The sequence below is a fragment of the Oryzias melastigma genome, linkage group LG12 (genome assembly GCF_002922805.2).
Source record: "Oryzias melastigma strain HK-1 linkage group LG12, ASM292280v2, whole genome shotgun sequence".
In the NCBI taxonomy this organism is placed as follows: Eukaryota; Metazoa; Chordata; class Actinopteri; order Beloniformes; family Adrianichthyidae; genus Oryzias; species Oryzias melastigma.
The window spans coordinates 14,478,843-14,497,865 of record NC_050523.1 but is presented as its reverse complement, the minus strand read 5'-3'; the positions used below and the strand labels follow the sequence as shown (position 1 = coordinate 14,497,865).

Sequence of the window (19,023 nt, the reverse complement as noted above, 5' to 3'; positions counted from 1 at the left end):
GCCTATGGGGTAAAAAAAAAGGTCTTAGCAAGAATAATTATTTTAAGAAAAATAGTCTCTGAAACATGTTTTCTCAAACTATTTTGCTATTGAAAAACTTGGTTGATGAGATTTTTTTATTACAAGACAGAAGACAAAATGATTTTCTTGAAACAAGAGTCTTTTCACTGTCTTAAGATACAGTTTTTGCTGCCACGTTGATTTAGGAGTTGTAATAATTTCCAAAGGGTCTGAACAGTAAATAGAATAAATCCTAAGGACACATAATTTCAATGAAGTTACCTGTTTGCAATTGTTTTTATGAAAGATTTAGTTAGTGAATTCCTTGTAGTTCTGGGATGGTTCTGATGAACTAACTGGCTCATCTCTCCTATAGTAATCCAACTGCAGAACACTGGGCCTTGCAAAGTGGCCTTCCCACCTACGTGGCCGAGAGTGGTTTTGTGAGTTTCATTCAAAAATAAGCTGTTTATTGAATTCAGAACAAAAGCTGACCATGATTTATTTTCATTCTTTCTCAGATCTGTAACATCATGAACGCAGGAGCTGATGAGACTTTCAATTTTCAGGTGAGAACTCTACTTTCTAGATTGTCCAAGTGATGTTGTAGAGACTTTTTAAAATAACTTTTGCTCCCTCGCTGTTGCAGACTGAGGCGCTGGACGACAGTGGCTGGACCATAAAGAACGTTCTCTCACTTCCGATTGTCAATAAGAAAGAAGAGATTGTTGGCGTGGCAACGTTTTACAACAGAAAAGATGGAAAGCCTTTCGACGATCACGACGAGCAGCTTATGGAGGTAAAACCAAACCGCTCAGAATGATTATGTCCAGATGATTTACATAGAAGTGCTGCATATGAATGTCTCCATTTCCCAGGCTTTGACTCAGTTCCTGGGCTGGTCAGCTCTGAACACAGACACTTACGACAAGATGAACAAACTGGAGAACCGGAAAGACATCGCTCAGGACATGGTGCTCTACCACGTCAAATGTCGTGATGATGAGATCCAGAATGTTCTGGTCAGTTTCTTTAAACATGGAAAGAGATTATAATATAAAGAACTTACGTTCACTTTTCAAAGGAATCCACATGTAGATAAATTAATCTCCATTTATGAACATTATAAAGTAGTTCACTAAACATTCTTCTGTAAAAATATTATTTGAACCATATTTGCTTCTATTTTGAATGTCTTTATGGTTTTCTAACCTCTTTCAGAACACCAGAGAGCGCTACAACTGTGAACCTGCCGAGTGTGAAGAAGATGAGCTCCTAGATATTCTGGTAGTACTCAAATTACTCAAAGTACTTTGACTACTCACTAGTCATTTGTACTCAGAGGGTCAAGAAAATTCAACCTAAAATTTCACAACAAGATAGTACCACAAATTTACTGTTTCCTTTTTCCATTTTTCTGTTTAGAAAAAAGATCTTCCTCCTCTGATCAAGAAGTTTGAAATCTATGAGTTTCGGTTTTCGGATTTTAACTGCACAGAACTGGATCTGGTGAAGTGTGGGATCCAGATGTACTATGAAGTGGGGGTGGTCAAAAAGTTCCAGATCCCTCAAGAGGTGACGTGGACTCAGATCCGTACACAATCTGAACTTTCATTGTTCACTCTGCACACAATTAGAGTGAGAAAATGGTGGTTTGCTGTGTTTTCAGGTGCTGGTTCGCTTCATGTACTCAGTCAGTAAGGGATACAGAAAAATCACCTACCACAACTGGCGGCACGGCTTCAACGTGGGACAGACCATGTTTACTCTACTGACGGTAGTCACAACTAAAAAAATAAACATTTTCATAAAAATGTGCACGTTTTTTGAGAAAAAAAATCAAAAAGAGGGTGATAATATTAACATTTCTGAGCTTCTTAAGTTCTGCCAAGTTTTTCCTTTGTGCTCAGACGGGGGCCCTGAAGCGATACTACACTGACCTGGAGGTGATGGCCATGATAACTGCAGGATTCCTGCATGATATTGACCACAGAGGGACAAACAACCTATATCAGGTCAAGTAAGTGTGATGGGATCTCCTTCATCTCCACTCAAGATCATTTGCATGATTAAATGGCATGTTGGAAAAACCCTCTTAATTAAGGCACTTTTAAATTAGATTATTTGTTTTTTTTTTTAAAGAAACAGAAAAAAATATTTATAAAAATCTATTTTTGCCCAAAATAACAAAATGTATTCTTTATGTATAAAAAAAAAAAAAAAAACTGTCATAATACACTATACGATACAGAAAACAAAGTTTGGCCGAATTTGTATTATTTTCATAGCAAACAGTATTTTTGACACATTTTCTGTCTTTTTTGCAAAATATCTTCTTTATTTAAAAGTAAGGATTGTTTTATTTTGGTAAATTCCTCCAGTACGTCTCACAGAAAACTGATCAAAAGAGAAAAATACTATACCTATTTGAGTATATTTTGCCTTAATACAATAACCTTTTTAACAAAAAAAAATTATAACCTCACTTTCATTAAAATTCAGGAATATTAGAGAAAGCAAGTACTTTATGTGTTTTTTTATCAGCTTTGTCAAAGCAAAAGCCTTAAAGTCTGAATCTGAATCCTCCTACTTTAAACAAATGATAATAATATTAAATTCTAATAATAATGTGTAATAGCTGTTCAGTTGTCCAAGTTATTTACGGCTTGATATTTAAGTTTCTTGGCTACAAAACAGTAATATGATAATACAAACTGATGAAAATACAGGAATAATAACGAAACGTGTTTAGGATCCCAAGGACAAACCTTTAAGTATCACATATTTTAAATTTAATTTTGTATTAAATGTTGGTAATAAAATGACTTGAAGGATTAAAACTTGAAATGACAGTAATAATTGGCTAAGTGGTAAAGCTTTCTTTATGTTCACGCCAACTGATATGAAGATCTGATGTTGACTTGCAGATCTGGCAACCCTCTGGCCAAGCTGCATGGCTCCTCCATCCTAGAGCGACACCACCTCGAGTTTGGAAAGTTCCTTCTATCGGACGAGGTGAAGAAATAGCAATATGTATACATATATGCAAACACACAGTAGCACTCAAATAATAATATAACAATGCTTCATCTCATCTGCAGTCTTTAAATATCTACCAAAACCTGAACAGACGACAGGTAGATCATGTGATTCACCTCACAGACATTGCTATCATCGCCACCGACCTGGCTCTTTACTTCAAGTTGGTGCAGTCTCTAGTTTGTTCTTTTCTCTAATTATATTTTTGTACAAATGCAATCAAAGGTTTATCAATGCATCATTCCAGGAAGAGAACGATGTTCCAAAAGATTGTGGACCTTTCCAAAACATACGAGGAAGAGAAGAAGTGGGTGGACTTCATGTCTCTGGAAACAACACGAAAAGAGATTGTCATGTGAGAACAGACTGGGGACTCTGTCTGCTTTCCTGGAAATCCTGAAACAATTCCCTAAAACTGGAAATCTGTCATTTCAGGGCAATGATGATGACTGCATGTGACTTGTCAGCCATCACAAAGCCCTGGGAAGTACAAAGCAAGGTGAGTAGCTCAAAAAAAAGAGAGAGATGAGCAAAGATTTCCCGTCTTGGTTCCTCTTACTCTGTTCGTGTCTGTCAGGTTGCTTTATCTGTGGCGGCAGAGTTTTGGGAGCAGGGTGACTTGGAGAGGACGGTGCTGGAACAACAACCCATTGTGAGTCGGAGGCCTCTATTCCAGGATCATGTTTGCAGACAAATTTCTCATGTCAACTCCAGGAGATTTATTATTGACAGAAATGAGGGAATTTTCCCATAATTAAAAAAACATTGACAATAAACCTTCAGAAAAAGTGCCAGTTTGGTTTAGTGGATCCCCCTATCAGGAAGACAGCCTCATTTTGCTAAATTGAAGGATGTTTTGTTTTTTCCCACCAGCCCATGATGGACAGAAACAAAGCAGCCGAGCTTCCAAAACTCCAATGCGGTTTCATCGACTTTGTCTGTACTTTCGTCTACAAGGTAATTATTATAACTCATTGTCTTCTTATTGTTTGGGCAGCTTTTGGTGTAAAAATCTCTACTTTTCAATTTTCTGCATCATCATCATCGGTGCACTAATTCTAGCTTTCGGAAATTCTTCTTCCTGCAGGAGTTTTCTCGCTTTCACCCACAAATTCAGCCAATGCTGGACGGCATTATCAACAACAGGAAGGAGTGGAACGCCAAAAAAGAAGAGTACGAGGCGACACTCAAAGCTATAGAAGAGGAGAAGGCTGCAAAGGAGGCAGCAAAGGCAGCCAAAGGTTAGACACAATTTAATGTTGCTTTTGTTTTTCTTTTTTTTTTAAATATAATTTTTTGTTAAGAGCTTTATAGAAATAGTGTTTTTTTTAATCTGGTAGAGACTTTTTTCATTTTTTTTTCCAATTAATCTTCAGCTGCACAATAATACTTGTCTAGAATCTGCAGATAATTTTCCATAAAACAAAAAAAAATGATAAATTATGTAAAAACAACATTACAAGTTGACAAAAAACTAGGTTTTAGAAGAATATAAAACCTCTAAAAATAAAAAAATAAAATAATAACTTCAATTTTCAGTGTTATAAGAGCATAATGAGCCAAAACAAATATTGAGACTAGTTATGGAATAGATAAATCCTAACCAACATAGATGTTTTGGAATTATGCAACTAAAGCAGTGGATGAGCTAGAGGGGTTTTAATACTAATAACAGTAACATTTATAGCATTATTCGAAGTACATATTTTTGATCCATTCATTGATAATGGTCTTCTACTCTGCTGTTTTCATTTGCCACCCTTTCAAAGTTATCGGTTCCCCTCCTGCCCCCCATGTATGTAAAATGTTCTAGCTCCGCCCCTGTTTCAAAGCCTAAAACTGTTCCAACATTTCTAATCGTACAAGGAAAAAAGTTACATTTTTGATCAAAGGCCATTCTAGAAGCATATTTTTAGAAAACAAACTGCATTAAGTAAGAAACAAATACACTTTTTAAATTGATGTTTGAATTTCCCAATTTTTGACTTTGATTTTTTTTATTTACTTATCTTTTTAATGCTTGATTTGTCCAACAGCTGCTCAAAACAATTCCAGCGGTGGAGGTTCCAAGACGTGCTCTGTGTGCTAAATAAAGCCTAAAGAAATACTATGGGACTGTAAATAAACCCTCAGGACAAACCAATCTAAAAAATTGCCCGGACAACCTCAACCAACAAAAGCCCAGAGATACAAGGGACCGTGTCGTGTCCGAAAAGAAAAACCTGAGTATTTCAGTTTTGTTTAAAAAAAAAAAAAAAAAGAAAGCTGGTTTGACATCATTGAAGAACGACAAAAGAAGGTGAGAAAACTACGGGATCACAATAGAGACACATCTGGATCAAAGCTTACATGAGAGCAAATGAATTTTAGAATATATCGATTTATTTTTCTTTTGGAAGCAAATCTTTTACATTGAATTCCCCTGTTTTATTTTCTTTTGTAAAGCTTATAATTAAACTCCACCTATAGGACAAAAGTGTAAATATTGAACGTAGCCAAAGAACCTCTTGTACAGTTTGTACCAGGAGTGACTGCTTAGTTATTTTATTTTTGTCTTTATGAAATGTGTGTGGAGATCTGCTTCTCCATAAACATTGCATTAATGGGAAAATTATATTAGAACTCAAAGAAAAAAAAACAACCTATAGTCTATATTACATAAGATGACTTTTCTCTGGCAAATGTTTACTTGTTCCACTAACTCACCATTTTCCGTTGAGTTTGTTTACCTTGACAGTAAAGCGGTTAGCTCATGAACATACCTGTGACGTCTTATTTGATTGTTTATACATGTCTTAGATTTTTATTACCAGAAAGTCTGTAGATGCAAACTGGTGACGCCTTTATTCTGTGTTTATACTGTTTGTCAGAGAAAGAGGCGGACACAAAGAATGTCCTCTGAAATGTCTGCAGGTATAAGATCCAGGAAATCAGGCACTTCCTGATTCAGCTTATAACAAAGTTTATCGATGGTTTTTGAACTGAAGGACGGACAAGAACGTCCGTTTTCTGAGTGCAAGTTCACGAAAAATGAAATGATTTTGATCCCAGGGGTCGGCTTTAAAAAAAAAAAAAAAAAAAAAAACCCTGCTGGAAAAATTGACAATTTAAAGAAAAACAATTTAAACGTGAGAGGATGCTTTTAAAGAACAGCCAAGCTCTATATTCAAAGGATCGAGTCAGAGACTTGAACCCAAGACTGTGCTTCTGCTCAAACCACAGAAAGGAAAACAAACAAACCCTGAGGTGTTGAGCTGTTTGAGACAGCAAAGAGGAGAACTTTGTACATACTTCCTCACTTCCTGTAAATATCAAACATTTTTCAAGTTGGACTAGAGATGCTTATTTCTCATGTAGTGGTATCTGCAAACACTGCACTGTTCTTATGGTTTATTGTGCTTGCCTTAGTGTACAGATTGAAAAAATATACCACTAATGGAAATAATGAGGAGAAACGAGTGTAATATTTGGCATGAACGCACTGTGGACACGATCGTGTTTGAATAGACTTCAGTGCTTGAAGCTTACATGTACACACTGATTCAAATAAAGCAAGTGTTATTTTTATAAGGTTTCTCTCTGAGTTCATTCCTGTGATGCCTTTGATTATGGTTTTACACACTTGAATACCTAAGAAACCTCTAATGAGAACCAGATATTTTAATGTTTTCTAGTCTTTAAAGTGGGGTCCATTATGAAGGGTAAAATATTATACAACACACATGGGTATAGAAGGATAACTTCTGTCTACACTGCACTTTCTACTACTGGTCCCTGACCCTAATCCTGGGATTACTTCTAAACTAGGCTGGGATTACAACAATGCTGTTCTCCAGGCTCATCTCCAACTGAAGGACAGGTGTAAAAACACACACACAGCTACAGTGTACTGTGAGGTTTCAGTGTAAAATGTGTGTGGTACCAAATAAAGAGACAACTATTTAAATGAAAAATAATGGCTTTTTTATTTATCTTAGAACATCTCTGCACAGGTTCAGATATGCTTCATTTCAGGATGGTTTCAGAATTTGCTGTAAAAAAAAAAAAAGCAGAGGACAAAAAAAAAATGTGTTACAACCACATTGTTTTGTCAGAAAATATGGTTTTAGTAAAGAAAAACTAATAAAGAAACAGAGAAATTGTGTAAATGTGTGTGTGTTCCTGTGTTACCTTCTGACAACTGTTTATAGATGCGTTCCTGCTCCTCTCTAGCCTTCTTCTCGGCTTCCTCTACCTTTCGCTCCTCTTCAGCAATCGGCTTCAGGTACTCTAAACAAGAAGAACACACCTAGATCAAACTTTTTAACCAATATATACTGACAAGTGTATTATTATTATTAATATATATTCTGAATAAAACACATTTTTAATACACTCAACTTGTTTGTAAACATTTTAGACATTTAATGTTTGCAGAAATGCAATTTTTTAACATCAACTAAACATATATTTTAATTAGCAACTAAATTCAAGCAAGATTACATCATCAGACAAGCTATACACTGAAGTCATAACTGTTAGAAATGACCTATATATAACATTTATAGGACTTGTAATATTTTCCAATAGGAGATAATATAGACTACAGACATTTCATAATACAGATGTCTGCAGAGTGTTCATGTAAGCAATGGCAGCAACTCTTTAATAAAGGAGTATTTTATATTTCTCAAGTATTTCAATTGCAGAAATGATGTTCTTTAAAACTTAAGACTTTTAAGAAAAACAGGGACTAAATCTGTTTCCACTCGCAGAGCTGGACATTGTATGGTAGAACATTTACTAACCTGTTACTACTTTTGCTCTGCTGAAAGAAGCTGCTGAAGTGTCAAAAACTCATTGATCATGAGCTTAAATCAACAAAAAAAGTCTGAATATTTAGTTATTACGTCAAATTTGACTAAAAAACTGGTGATGTAAAGATCTAAGGCAGTCTAATACAGATGTTAGTTAGAAAAGATAACTGGATATTTACTCATTGTTTATGACCAGACCAGAGGTGTAGGGACTTTTTCAAATTTCAGCCTCAGCTTTTTTTTTTTTTAACTTTGAGATTTTGCTTCTCAGTGAATGATCCTTACAATGGAATGGTTATAAGTTAACATTTTATAGATGAATTAGTGCAACCTTTATTTCTTTTTGACAGCCAGTGATTGTTGTTTTGTTTGTTTGCAGCTTCTAAACCAGCATCAGAGTAGTATTAGAAAATAGTAGAAAGATAGTCTATTAACTTCAGAAATAACCATTGTCTGCTGAATTTCCATCAAACACCCAACTGCTATTAGAATATAAATTATTCCTCTAAGTTCTAAATTTACTGCATAAAGGTTAATGGGTAATGTAAATTATTATTATTATTTTAATTAAAATGACTTTTGTTCAGATGTGTCATAATAATTTCCCATTTTTGTGTGAAAAGATGGGTGACAAAATTAAACTTATTAACGCTTTGGAGAAATAGATGTGTAACTTTACACATCATCATTTCTACTGACTGTAGACAAAAATCGTGTTTTTTTCTTTTCTCTTCTTAGTTGTGTGTTTTAAATACTTCTGTAGTTCGACTTTGATCACTGACAGACACTCCCAGACGCATGCGCACTTAGCACTTACCAAATCTCTGTTTTCCATAGAAGACACCAAGCAGTAGAGCGGACCATCTGGCCGTCTAGAAATGAAACAAAAATGAACGCATTAATGAGAAAAATTACGTTACTGACGAGACTACGTTCCATTTTAAACCTGCAACAAAAACTGACCAGGAAGTAAAAAGTTTTTTTTTTACCCGAAATTATTCTCAAAATAATAAAAGGTGGTATATTACTAGATTAAATCGTATCTTCTTTTTCTTGTTCAAATGGTAACCGAGTTGAGTCGACAAAGAATCAAAAAAGTCACATAGAAAGAAGAGGCAATGTCCAGTTTGTCCTGACCTTTAATAGATTGTTGCCTGAGTTGGCCCTTCGAAGATCTGAATATTGTAAATTAACATTAAGTTATTAGCAGAAATTACGCCCAGAAACAAAGCAAAAACATAATGACGCATCTATTTTATATTTTATTGCTTGTCTGTAATGGGAAAAACGTCTAATCTGCCTCAATGTCACTGCTAGCGAGCATCCACTAGCTTGCTAATAGGATAATTGCTGTGTAACACAACATTCAGGAATTCTGCACATGCGCAGAAAGAATCGCGTTAATTTAAACTACTTTGCCTTTCAATTCCTTATCTATATCATTTCTAATTACAACAACAACACATTTTCTTACCTTAATAAGCGGTGACACTGCTACTGGGGGAGCCATGATGGAAGTTTGCTTGCCGGATCAAGACTTCCGGTTGGACCGGAAGTACTTAAAACATGTGAGGTTTTTTTTCTTCTACATTGTTAATCTCAGCCAGAACTATAAATATTAGTTAATTGCGGTAAGCCTTCTCATATTTCAAATGTTTGACAATTTTCACAAAATAATGAGAAAAAATAAATAATTAAAAGAAAAGCTGCAATTAACAACAATGATTTATCTGCTTTCCAATGGAATTATGCAGCTGTTTGACAAATGTTGGTAATATATATCGGACTTCAGAGATAACACATTTTCCTATGCTCTTTGATCATGTGTTTCCTTGAGTATCAAACAAGCTGCTAATGTATTCTCAAATAATTATAAAACATACCATGTATATATTAATGCTATTTGTAAATCCATTGAAACCCAATTGTAACTCATTTTTTACAGAGAAAATAAAACATTATTAGGGATAAATCAATATAATTTATTCCAGATATTATGGCCCTGGAGCTGTATTTTATCCATCCTTGTTATAAATTCTGTTTGTGTGAGCCTAGTTGATAAGAATTTTCTTTTACAGTAATTTGCTTTATCTATCACCAAGTATACTACCAAAAAATGAGAAAAAAAATCACATGAAAAATGAATAAAAACTTTTTAATGGCAGTCATATACATTTAGCAATATTACAAAAAACAAATAAAAAATGTAATATTTTCATAAAAGCACTTCCTTACAATCTCAAAACTTCACAATTAAAAAAAAAGTTCCATCAAATCTGACGTGAGTTCTTCCTTTTTTCTGTGATAGCTTTAGTTTTTAAATATTTTCTAAAATATACATAAATTTTGCTTAAAAAGTGACGATATGAAGAGTATTTTGCAAATGTGTGGACCCTTTCTGGAGAAATTCTCTGCTTTTTAATCTTTCCTATTTTCTTTTGTCTCAGGTTGTGTCTTGCATGTTTTTAAGCTTGACAAGGATTCACAAATACAGACAGTGACAGATATTTAATAAATGTTCCATAATGCAAAAGCAAAAGCCTCTTTTAAATCTTCTTCCTGCTAAATATGGAAAGAAAATTAGCCTTTGAATGACCCATTCTTTCGTATGCTGTTATTTAGACAATTTAACAAACTCGAACATAGGAAAAAAATGTTGGTGGGTTGAATCATTACAATTGTAACAAACTTTAAAGATAAAGAAAAGAAAGAAATACTCAAATACTGTATTTGTACATGCAGCATCTTTGTCGAGATGCTGCATGTAGGAAATTTAGTTCTTTTCTTTATGTAAACAAACCTTAAATCTAATGTTCCAGTGACTTTTGTTAGCCTGTCTACAATCTCAGGTTGATCCAGTTTTTAAAACAGTAACTGATTGACTGTGACTAACAGGCTGATATACAGTAACTCCTAGTGTACGCATATTAATTACAATAAATAACACATGACTGAAGCGTTTTGAAAAAAATGTGCTGCAGCAGAATGCCTCTCAGTCGTTGTCATAGATGCAGTCTGAAAAAAAATGCAACAAATACGTATTTCAGAATTAAAACATGATTAAATGACCAGAATTTGCATCTGTTTAAGGGGTTAAATAAACATACCCTCTCCTCCAATATCATCATATATTTCTCCGTCACTGTTAAAAAAGGAAAACAGATTAGTTATAAATAAATGGAATACTGATGTGTGTTTTACTTTCAATTGATGTGATTGTGCTACTTACTCCATAATGTGAGTGGTTGAAACGTAACCAACTGTAAAATACAGATTTAAGAGTTTAAATTAATCAAAAAGCACAAATATTTACTTTATGTTGGCATATTTCCAAAGTAGCTTTCATAGGAGCTCACATTTCCCATCTTCATTCCGACAGATCATTTTGTCATCCACTGCTTTGACGATGACGTCCAGTTTCTCCCCGGGCTTCAGCGACAACTCTTTCCCGCCCCACTTCTTGTTTGTAAGGGTGGCCGCGACACTCACCTGGTACAGCACGTTTATCTCGCCCTCATACTGAGAAACAACAAAGACAGCATTTTCACACCAGATTGATTTAAAAAAGAATAAGCAGTTACAAGGTGTAAGCAACAAACTTTGAACTTTTTCCTGAACTCCTTCTCCTCTTTCTCAAATTTTTTCTGTTTCTTTGGATCCACGTCTTCAACTTTGCCTCTTCCTTTCATACCTGGAAGGCTAGACACAAAACAGGAATATTCAGATTTACTTAAATTAAAACAAACAAATTGGTAACTAAGAATGCATTTACCTCATAATGGGAGGCGGTACAGGTGGATTTTGAGAGTCCACGTCATCGTATATCTCTTCATCAATTGCTCCTGGTTTTTCTGTGTTACATGGGGTATCAACCATTAGTTTCCAACATGACTTTTATCCATTTTTGCTACATTTGAAGTCAAATTCTACACAAAAGATTAGCAGACATTTATGGAAAATGGAGTATGCTTATATGTACTACCTTCCTTGAAGGCCTAAAGCACTGTGCAGCAACAGTCCCATTCACACACTCACAGATGTAGGTTAGAGGTAGGACGGTCGACCTCTGATCACAAAATTGCAGCTTCACTTCCTGCCTTGTCCACCCATGTGTTGAAGTGTCCTTGGGCAAGACAGTGAACCCCACATTGCTTCTAGTGGTTGTAGGATGCCACCAGTGTTCATCATTGTGTGAATGGGACTCTGACTGTAAAGTGCCTTGGACCTTTGAGAAAGGTAGAATAGTGCTATACAAGTATACAAAATTTACCATAAAAAAGGTCAGTTTTGTATGGTAAAAATCTCGTTTTTTTTACACATTTATAAAATTTATGTGAATATGAGTGAATGATGAGTACAGCTTAATCCTGCTTTTCTGACAAAGGTTTATGATCAAATTGACCATTTATGGAGCTGTAGTTTCACTCTTCTTCTGTCTTAAATTCTCAGCTTTTTTTTGTGCTTTTCAAATGGATTATGTACCACATTTTATTAAGATATACTTTTTTTGCAACATGTGGGATGTTTATATACATATATGTAGGATTTTAATGTTTAAAGCAAACTACAGCATCATCAATATGACAGTTACCTGAATTCCCATCTGTCAAAAACTGGCTGGGTGGAGGCACTCTGGCATGACAGAAGGAAAGAAAATTAGAACTACGTTTATTACAACAATGAAACAATATGATCAGAAAATCTTTGATTTAAAAGGAGCCAAGTTATAATCCAATTTTATAAATCTGATCATGTTTTTTTATTTATTTATTTATTTGTTAGACAGCAGTTAATTCCTTCGTATACAAGTATGATCCTGTGAAGATTAGTAAAATCATACATTCAAACAGTGACTCATAGAGTTAGTTTTTACTATTTCAGGGTGCAGACATTTTTGATTGTTTTGTGTGGTTTAGACAAAGAGGTGGATAGATCATTCAGTGAATTTTATTTTTATTCTTTTATGTGAGCCTTCAAAATATGATTAAGGGCCAGATGATTAGGTGGTTATTAAAAGAAAAACAGAGGATCTGCTGTCAGTCTTACAACAGAGGTTTTGTTTTTACACTTTCGTGCTGGAAAATCGTCTGTTTCGGTCAAACATCCGCAGAAAACCTTGGAGCTTCAGGGCAGCAGCCTTGGGATCAATTGAACTGGAAAGCCAACCGAGCATGAGCATTTCTTATTTGGATTAAGGTTGACTCCTTGGGGTCTATTTTCCTAGTATGAAGACTCAACAGTTAAAGTGAATGTAGTCTAAAGCTTGTAACCCTGTTAAAAAAAATCCTCACAGTTCTTACCTAATATCAAGGTTTGGATCGCCCACATCATCATATATTTCTCCTCCTTCTCCTCCTGGTAGTGGAGGTAGGACAACTAACAACAAAAAAGGTAAGTGAACATTCAATATTTTCACAAATTATGACTTTAAAAGCTGATGAAAAATGACTTTTACCTCCTGCTTTTTTGTTCCCCCTGCACAGGGATAAAAATGATGAATAAAAAGGAGTAAAATTTGACAATAATTAATAAATTTGTGTGTTGGATTACCCAGTGTCGGATGAAACCACATCAATGTCATCATAGACTTCCGGGTCAAACCCTGATGGAGCCTGTATGTTCTTCAGTACGTCAAAGTCTATTTTAACTGAGGTGGTCTTTACATAACCAACTGGAAGAGATAAGAAAACTCAGCATGTTTCTACTATAAACTTCCTCTCACTGACTGCTGCTGCTGCTGTGTAAAGTAGGGGTGTAGGGAAGAATCAATATCCCAATGTTTCATTTTAAAAACCAAAACCTCAAAATATCCCAGCTAACTCAAAAGAAATATGAGCAAAGAGATAAAAAAAATGTTTTTATCACATACTTGACCCATCCAATGTCCGTCCCAACCATTTTCCCTCGGGATTTCCCATTACACGAATAATGTCCAGGTGCTGGTCCTTCTTTAGGGCCAGGTCGGTCTTACTGCCTTTGCAGTTCTCCAGGGCGTTTCCTTCATGGATGACCTCTATTGGTCCCGTAAGCTGACACGCACAGTACACAACATCAAAACACAAGAAAGTCAAACCCTTTCTGTTATTTTTTTACATTATTTTTGCAAACCTTGAACTTCTTCCTGGCATCTTGTTCCTTCTTCTGGCGCTCCTTCTGCTCCTTCCTCTCCGCCTCCAATTTCTTTTTTTCTTCCTTGTCATCCTTCTTCTTGTCTTGACTGTTTTCATCCCTATAGGATTAAAACATGTTAGTTCCAGCAACATATTTACATTGGTGAGCTTTCTATTTGTTTGTTTTGTTTTTATTTTTTTCAAAATTATGCATAAAAATTTGCAAATTTGTTTATAGGTGAACTAGTAATGAGGTAAAAATAGTATACAAATCCACTTCTCAAATTAATTATGCAATCTTATTTATTTAAAAAAAAGGTATTGAAGGAATTCAGTTGTTGTAGGGTTGTAAACCAACCACCAGGGTGTAACACAAAGTAATAAATGAAAGCAGTGCGTATCAGTTGGCCAACTCAGCACTGGATTTGAATGCAAAGAGGAGTTAACATAAACTGGTTTTCTTACCATCGTTGATCCAGATCTTCATACATTTCTCCATCCTCATCGTCACTCTCCTGATGCAAAAATAAGAATATAAATAAAAATATTTGCAAAGAAATTGTTTTATTTTTTTCCTACACGAGAAACAGGTTATAGATCAATGCAAATATTCATCACAGAGTTTTTATTATAGACTTTTCACAGAGAGTTTTTTAACCTCTAGCATGATTCCTATTTTATTGTAGAACTATAATAATCATTTTTTAACTCAAATATTCTTGACTTTGTGTTTTATGTGTGTAAACTTTCACACTTTTTTCTTTTTGTACTTGTTAACAAAGGTGTTGCTGCATGTCTTACCTTTTTGTACTGACTTGGGTGGGCTGAGGAACAAAAACAAGACGGTGAAATTGAAACAGAATAACCACATTTACTGAATGCAGAACATTCATGTTTAAAAAAATGGAACAGCGAATATACTTATTTACAAGAACTGACTAAAACTGAAACATGGTGGCCTTCTTCCTCATATGTAAATATGTCATCATCGTGCAGAGGTAACACCTAACTGTTTAGTGTCATGTTAGCTGCAGAAGATTTTATCATGAATATTACTAAACCTGCTGATGATGGCAGAGGCGGAGGACAATCAACATCGTCATATGTGTCATCTGGTGGGTTCCTGCACAAAAAACAATTATTTTCCATATAGTTTTGCTTAAATAAAACCAGTACAAACATAACTTATTGATATGCGTGCTGCTGTGTGTGGGTTACATGTTTCCGGGATGTCTTGGGGGCAGACTGGGCAGAGTGGGCAATGCAGGCGGAGGTGGAGCCTCAGGCTTGCTATGGTTACTGAGTGGCGATGGCACAGGAGTTGGGATGTGGAGCTTCTTAATATCAGACACTAAAAATAAAAGAAAAATAAATAAAGTCACTGTCATTTGGTCCACTGACTCATGTATGTGAAGGTTTTTAGAGGATAATACAGTCTTTCTCAAGAATAGAGAATAAAGACAAATTCATATTCTGCAAAATTACCTTTTATCTCAAACATAAAACATTGTATGTAAGACGAGAGCACAGCAGAAATTAGATTAAAGGGGAGGAGCTATATTTGTAGAAAAGGAAGATTTGTTGCTAAGTCCTTTTGAGTACCAACCTGCTCATTTGCTTTTAAATTCAATAGCAATCCACTTTCTGCATTAGGTCACCTCACATAAAAAATAAATCAATAAATGTATCTTAATTACACACACATAAAGGGATTTCCCTAATAATTAAATTTCAATTTATTGAAAGTAAATGTTTGTTTTTATTGCTATTGAGAAAAATGTTAATAAAAGGACGATTTTGTATGTAATGGTTATTACAGGCCAGAGTAATGTCACAAAAATGTTTATCGCAATTCTTTCAGTTTATCAAAAATGAAACTTTTAAAAATGAATTTAGTTTTTGTTTTTTTATATGCTTCAGTCCACCCAATTCTGTTTATTAAAAGGAAGATGGTTCCAGTTGCATGAGCAGAATGAGAAGTTTGGTCATATTAGTATGTTGTAACAAAGAGAGAAGGAAGAAATATAGAAAAGTTCTTGCTCAAGTGAACCAAAGTTTGGAAAATTGAAAATCAAGTTTTTTCTTTCACAGGTGAGCTTCATTGGTCGTGACTAACTTCCTTTTAGGTACTTCTGTATGCCCAAGGGTATCATAAACAGCAACACAGCGACTCTGTCTCAAGCATTTGGCCATCATTGCTAAACTTCTGCATTTCCTGTGAGCTGGAGTGAAAAAAACAACAAAGCAAACTGTGAAAAAATAATACTAAAAAAATAAAATGTTTGCAAGAACATTAAAAGTGCTGACTAAATCATTTTTTCTGTTGATGTCAGCCATCAGCAATATGAATCTTTTTTTATTTAAAAAATGTGGGGTTCGTCATCTAAAAAGGTTTCTGTTTGCCGGAACTCACTTCCCCATGAGGTTAAAAAAGCTGGACAGGGAACTTCACCAGAGCAAATAGAGGAAGCAAGCGTGTCTCTGTCACTTCTGTGTTTTATCTGATTCCCTGACTGGCTGTGTGTCTGATGAAGCTACACTGTAAACTAACAGTACAGACGCTAAAATGAAATGCTGCAATCTTGTTTGATCTAAACTATGATTAGGGGTTGCCACTAAACTTAGACTGAACAACACTAAACACTGTTGTCACTTCTCAAATGCAACTGCACAGTCTGAGTCTGTGCAGCATCAGAGGAAATAACCTTGAAACAGCAAGTTTAGAGCAGCATGTTCCTCATTGAGAGTCAGGAAGCTCAAAGTCCTTTTTTAACCTGCTTTAAAAAAAGTAATAGTTAAAGTTAGACCTTAAAAAATGCAACATTTGGACCGGCAGATGAGGTATTCCTGCATCTGGAACCACATATGTCTCCCAGGTGACTTCAGGAATCCTCTTTAACGCTTTGTTTCCAGCTGCCAGGCCTTTATGGAGTACATTTTTTGTTCAGAACATTCTCATTCGTAAAACCAGGAAGAAAGCTACAGACAGACAGGGGAAACCTCAAAAAAAAAAATTATAGATATTTACATATTTCAGTTAAAAAATGTCGTGCAAAGCTTCTTGCGTGAATTTCTTTGCGGGCTGATGTTTCTGCATGTTGAGCCTCTGCTTGTCTGCAGACTGTCTGTAAAATGAGGGAATTTCAAAATAAGATGCCTCAAAGCTCTGACTAGGCATCATGTCTCTAACAGAACTAGGGTTTGTTCCGACGCCTTTTTTGAGATTACAAGGGGAAAAACGTACTGTAATCCTTACAAAAATAATGCAGATTTTATTTTATTTATGGATATGAGTTAATATGGACTGAATTAAGTCTTGTCGGTGGGCAAAACATGGGCAAAGCTGTCTGGGACACACAAAATCGTATGTTATTAATTATTTTAATCATTTATGTTACTTTTTTTAAGGAAACTGAACACTTTTGGCCAGTTTTTGAATGTCTTTTCTGGTGAAAGTAATTGGAATCTGTTTACACATTTGTTCGCTTTTTTTCTCTTTTCAAAATAAAAGTCATTTCATTTACTAACATGTCTTTTTGTAGCCTAATTATAAAAATGTACTGAAGCTGGTCAAGTATTGTGCTTTCAATTGTTTATTAAGTTGAATGTCAATGAAAGGTCTGCTGGAATTTAGCCTGTAGTAATAAAGGAAAAAAATTTCTGCTGGAAACCCATAAATGTCTCGACATTAGGATGTAAAACAGGGCGGCTGCATTCTCTCAAGTGTTTGCTTTCAGATGCAGCTTCAGCCAAATAGGGCTGTGAAACATGTGATCACACATCTTTAAGCGAGGGGTGTTAACCCTCAAAAAAAATAAAAAAATGTAGCAACATCTCTACTCAGTTTTAAAAAGGGTGGTGTTTGTGTTTCCTAGTGCCTCACTTACCTTCTTCAAAACTCTTAGCACCTTGTCTAAACGGCTCCAGGTTGACTTTGGGAGGTCGGTTTGGTTTAGCAGGAGGTGCGCCCAAAGCTAAAGAGTTTGGGAGGGGGTTGATTTTGGGGGCATCTCCATTAACCTGGGAGCTGTTTAATGAGCCCTTAAAGCCGGGCTTCTTTGTTGTGGGGGGTCTTGGATGGAGACTGGAGTTGGAGCCGGTAAGAAGGGATTTGCTAGCCGCCCCAGTGTCTGTCTGCTCAGATCCGTCCTTCTCCTTGTTGAAGAGGCTCTGGGCGGTCTTGAAGTTGGAGACGGGCTTTGGAGTCATGCTTGGAGAGGGTTTGTTTGGAGTTTCTGGGCTTGAACCTGTTGATTCCTCATGCTGCTGCCGTAATTTTCCAATGCTGCTGATGGGTTTTGGCGCCACTCCGGCTAATTTGGGCGGTGTGGAGTTTGTGTTCATTGGTGTACTCTCAACGCTGTCGTCTTTCACCCAGCTAGGCTTTGAGTTAGCTACGACAGAGGGTTTTGGAAAGAGGGGTTTGGGTTCAGAGAGAACGGAGGAGACGGGAGTCTTGGAGAAGGGGGTCTTCTGTGTAGGACTCTTTATTTCAGCAGAATTTGAATCGGGTGGCTTCCCAAACGTGTGTTTGAAACCAGTTAAAGGCTTGGTGGTGGGTGAGGTCTCATCCTGGGAGTTGGAAAACCTGCTGGGGGTGATTTTAGGTCTGCTTGCCTCTTGTGCATCAGAATCATTTGTACTGTGTGCGGTGTTTCTTAGAAAAGCAGGTTTGGTAGAACCAGCGTTTGAGGGGGTCTCGAAAAGCGATTTCTTCAGTCCGACTGGACCAGAGGAGGGGGTGGACTGCAGAGGCGGTTTGCTGTTTCCGGCTGAAGTGGAGGACGTCTCGTCAAAGCTCGCTCCCGCTTGAAAGCGAGCCATGATGGCCTTGACATCAGTCTTTTGAGCCTGAAAGAAAGAACATTTGGCTAAGTAGTTGTTGAAAAGACACAAAAAGCATTATATTGTTAAAACAAAAGACATTTTTTGTAAACATTTAACTGTAAAATATTTTACAATATTGAATTTTCTTAGAAAATAGATTCCTATTCTTATTATTTTTGATTTTTACTCTTTGTTGCTCGTATTTGATCATGAAACATTGCTACATGTTACACTGAAAACATCTTCACATT

General features: G+C 35.7%; 2 protein-coding genes and 1 long non-coding RNA gene across 4 annotated transcripts in view; 1 reads left to right on the top strand and 2 right to left on the bottom strand.

Moving 5' to 3' along the window:
• The window catches only part of pde6b (phosphodiesterase 6B, cGMP-specific, rod, beta), a 9,563-nt gene extending 3,439 nt beyond the window's left edge, over window positions 1–6,124 (top strand). The window contains exons 9-24 of the mRNA XM_024257755.2: window positions 377–443; window positions 522–569; window positions 650–799; window positions 879–1,022; window positions 1,222–1,287; window positions 1,426–1,575; window positions 1,670–1,777; window positions 1,911–2,020; window positions 2,928–3,015; window positions 3,102–3,202; window positions 3,287–3,394; window positions 3,475–3,538; window positions 3,617–3,691; window positions 3,913–3,996; window positions 4,127–4,280; window positions 5,076–6,124. Of these exons, the coding sequence (XP_024113523.1) occupies window positions 377–443; window positions 522–569; window positions 650–799; window positions 879–1,022; window positions 1,222–1,287; window positions 1,426–1,575; window positions 1,670–1,777; window positions 1,911–2,020; window positions 2,928–3,015; window positions 3,102–3,202; window positions 3,287–3,394; window positions 3,475–3,538; window positions 3,617–3,691; window positions 3,913–3,996; window positions 4,127–4,280; window positions 5,076–5,128 (1,570 nt within the window). The 3' untranslated portion in view covers window positions 5,129–6,124. The remainder of the gene's footprint in view (window positions 1–376; window positions 444–521; window positions 570–649; window positions 800–878; window positions 1,023–1,221; window positions 1,288–1,425; window positions 1,576–1,669; window positions 1,778–1,910; window positions 2,021–2,927; window positions 3,016–3,101; window positions 3,203–3,286; window positions 3,395–3,474; window positions 3,539–3,616; window positions 3,692–3,912; window positions 3,997–4,126; window positions 4,281–5,075) is intronic.
• An 855-nt stretch (window positions 6,125–6,979) lies between these two features.
• LOC112136161 lies at window positions 6,980–9,453 on the bottom strand. Its single transcript, XR_002917288.2, has 4 exons — window positions 9,310–9,453; window positions 8,653–8,707; window positions 7,210–7,308; window positions 6,980–7,070 (listed from the first exon to the last, which is right to left on the bottom strand). It is a non-coding gene; the product is annotated as an uncharacterized LOC112136161 (long non-coding RNA).
• Window positions 9,454–9,972: 519 nt separating this feature from the next.
• Window positions 9,973–19,023, bottom strand: part of fybb (FYN binding protein b) — a 13,771-nt gene continuing 4,720 nt past the window's right edge. The window contains exons 2-19 of one of the 2 annotated variants that reach the window (XM_024299791.2): window positions 17,833–18,796; window positions 15,164–15,296; window positions 15,007–15,068; window positions 14,747–14,769; window positions 14,411–14,460; window positions 13,944–14,064; window positions 13,705–13,864; window positions 13,386–13,506; window positions 13,291–13,310; window positions 13,136–13,211; window positions 12,902–12,988; window positions 12,427–12,467; window positions 11,608–11,686; window positions 11,435–11,534; window positions 11,192–11,354; window positions 11,065–11,095; window positions 10,943–10,977; window positions 9,973–10,850 (exon numbers count right to left, since the gene is read on the bottom strand). In XM_024299791.2, the coding sequence (XP_024155559.1) occupies window positions 10,828–10,850; window positions 10,943–10,977; window positions 11,065–11,095; window positions 11,192–11,354; window positions 11,435–11,534; window positions 11,608–11,686; window positions 12,427–12,467; window positions 12,902–12,988; window positions 13,136–13,211; window positions 13,291–13,310; window positions 13,386–13,506; window positions 13,705–13,864; window positions 13,944–14,064; window positions 14,411–14,460; window positions 14,747–14,769; window positions 15,007–15,068; window positions 15,164–15,296; window positions 17,833–18,796 (2,289 nt within the window). In that variant the 3' untranslated portion in view covers window positions 9,973–10,827. The remainder of the gene's footprint in view (window positions 10,851–10,942; window positions 10,978–11,064; window positions 11,096–11,191; window positions 11,355–11,434; window positions 11,535–11,607; window positions 11,687–12,426; window positions 12,468–12,901; window positions 12,989–13,135; window positions 13,212–13,290; window positions 13,311–13,385; window positions 13,507–13,704; window positions 13,865–13,943; window positions 14,065–14,410; window positions 14,461–14,746; window positions 14,770–15,006; window positions 15,069–15,163; window positions 15,297–17,832; window positions 18,797–19,023) is intronic. The other variant, XM_024299792.2, reaches the window with a different exon arrangement.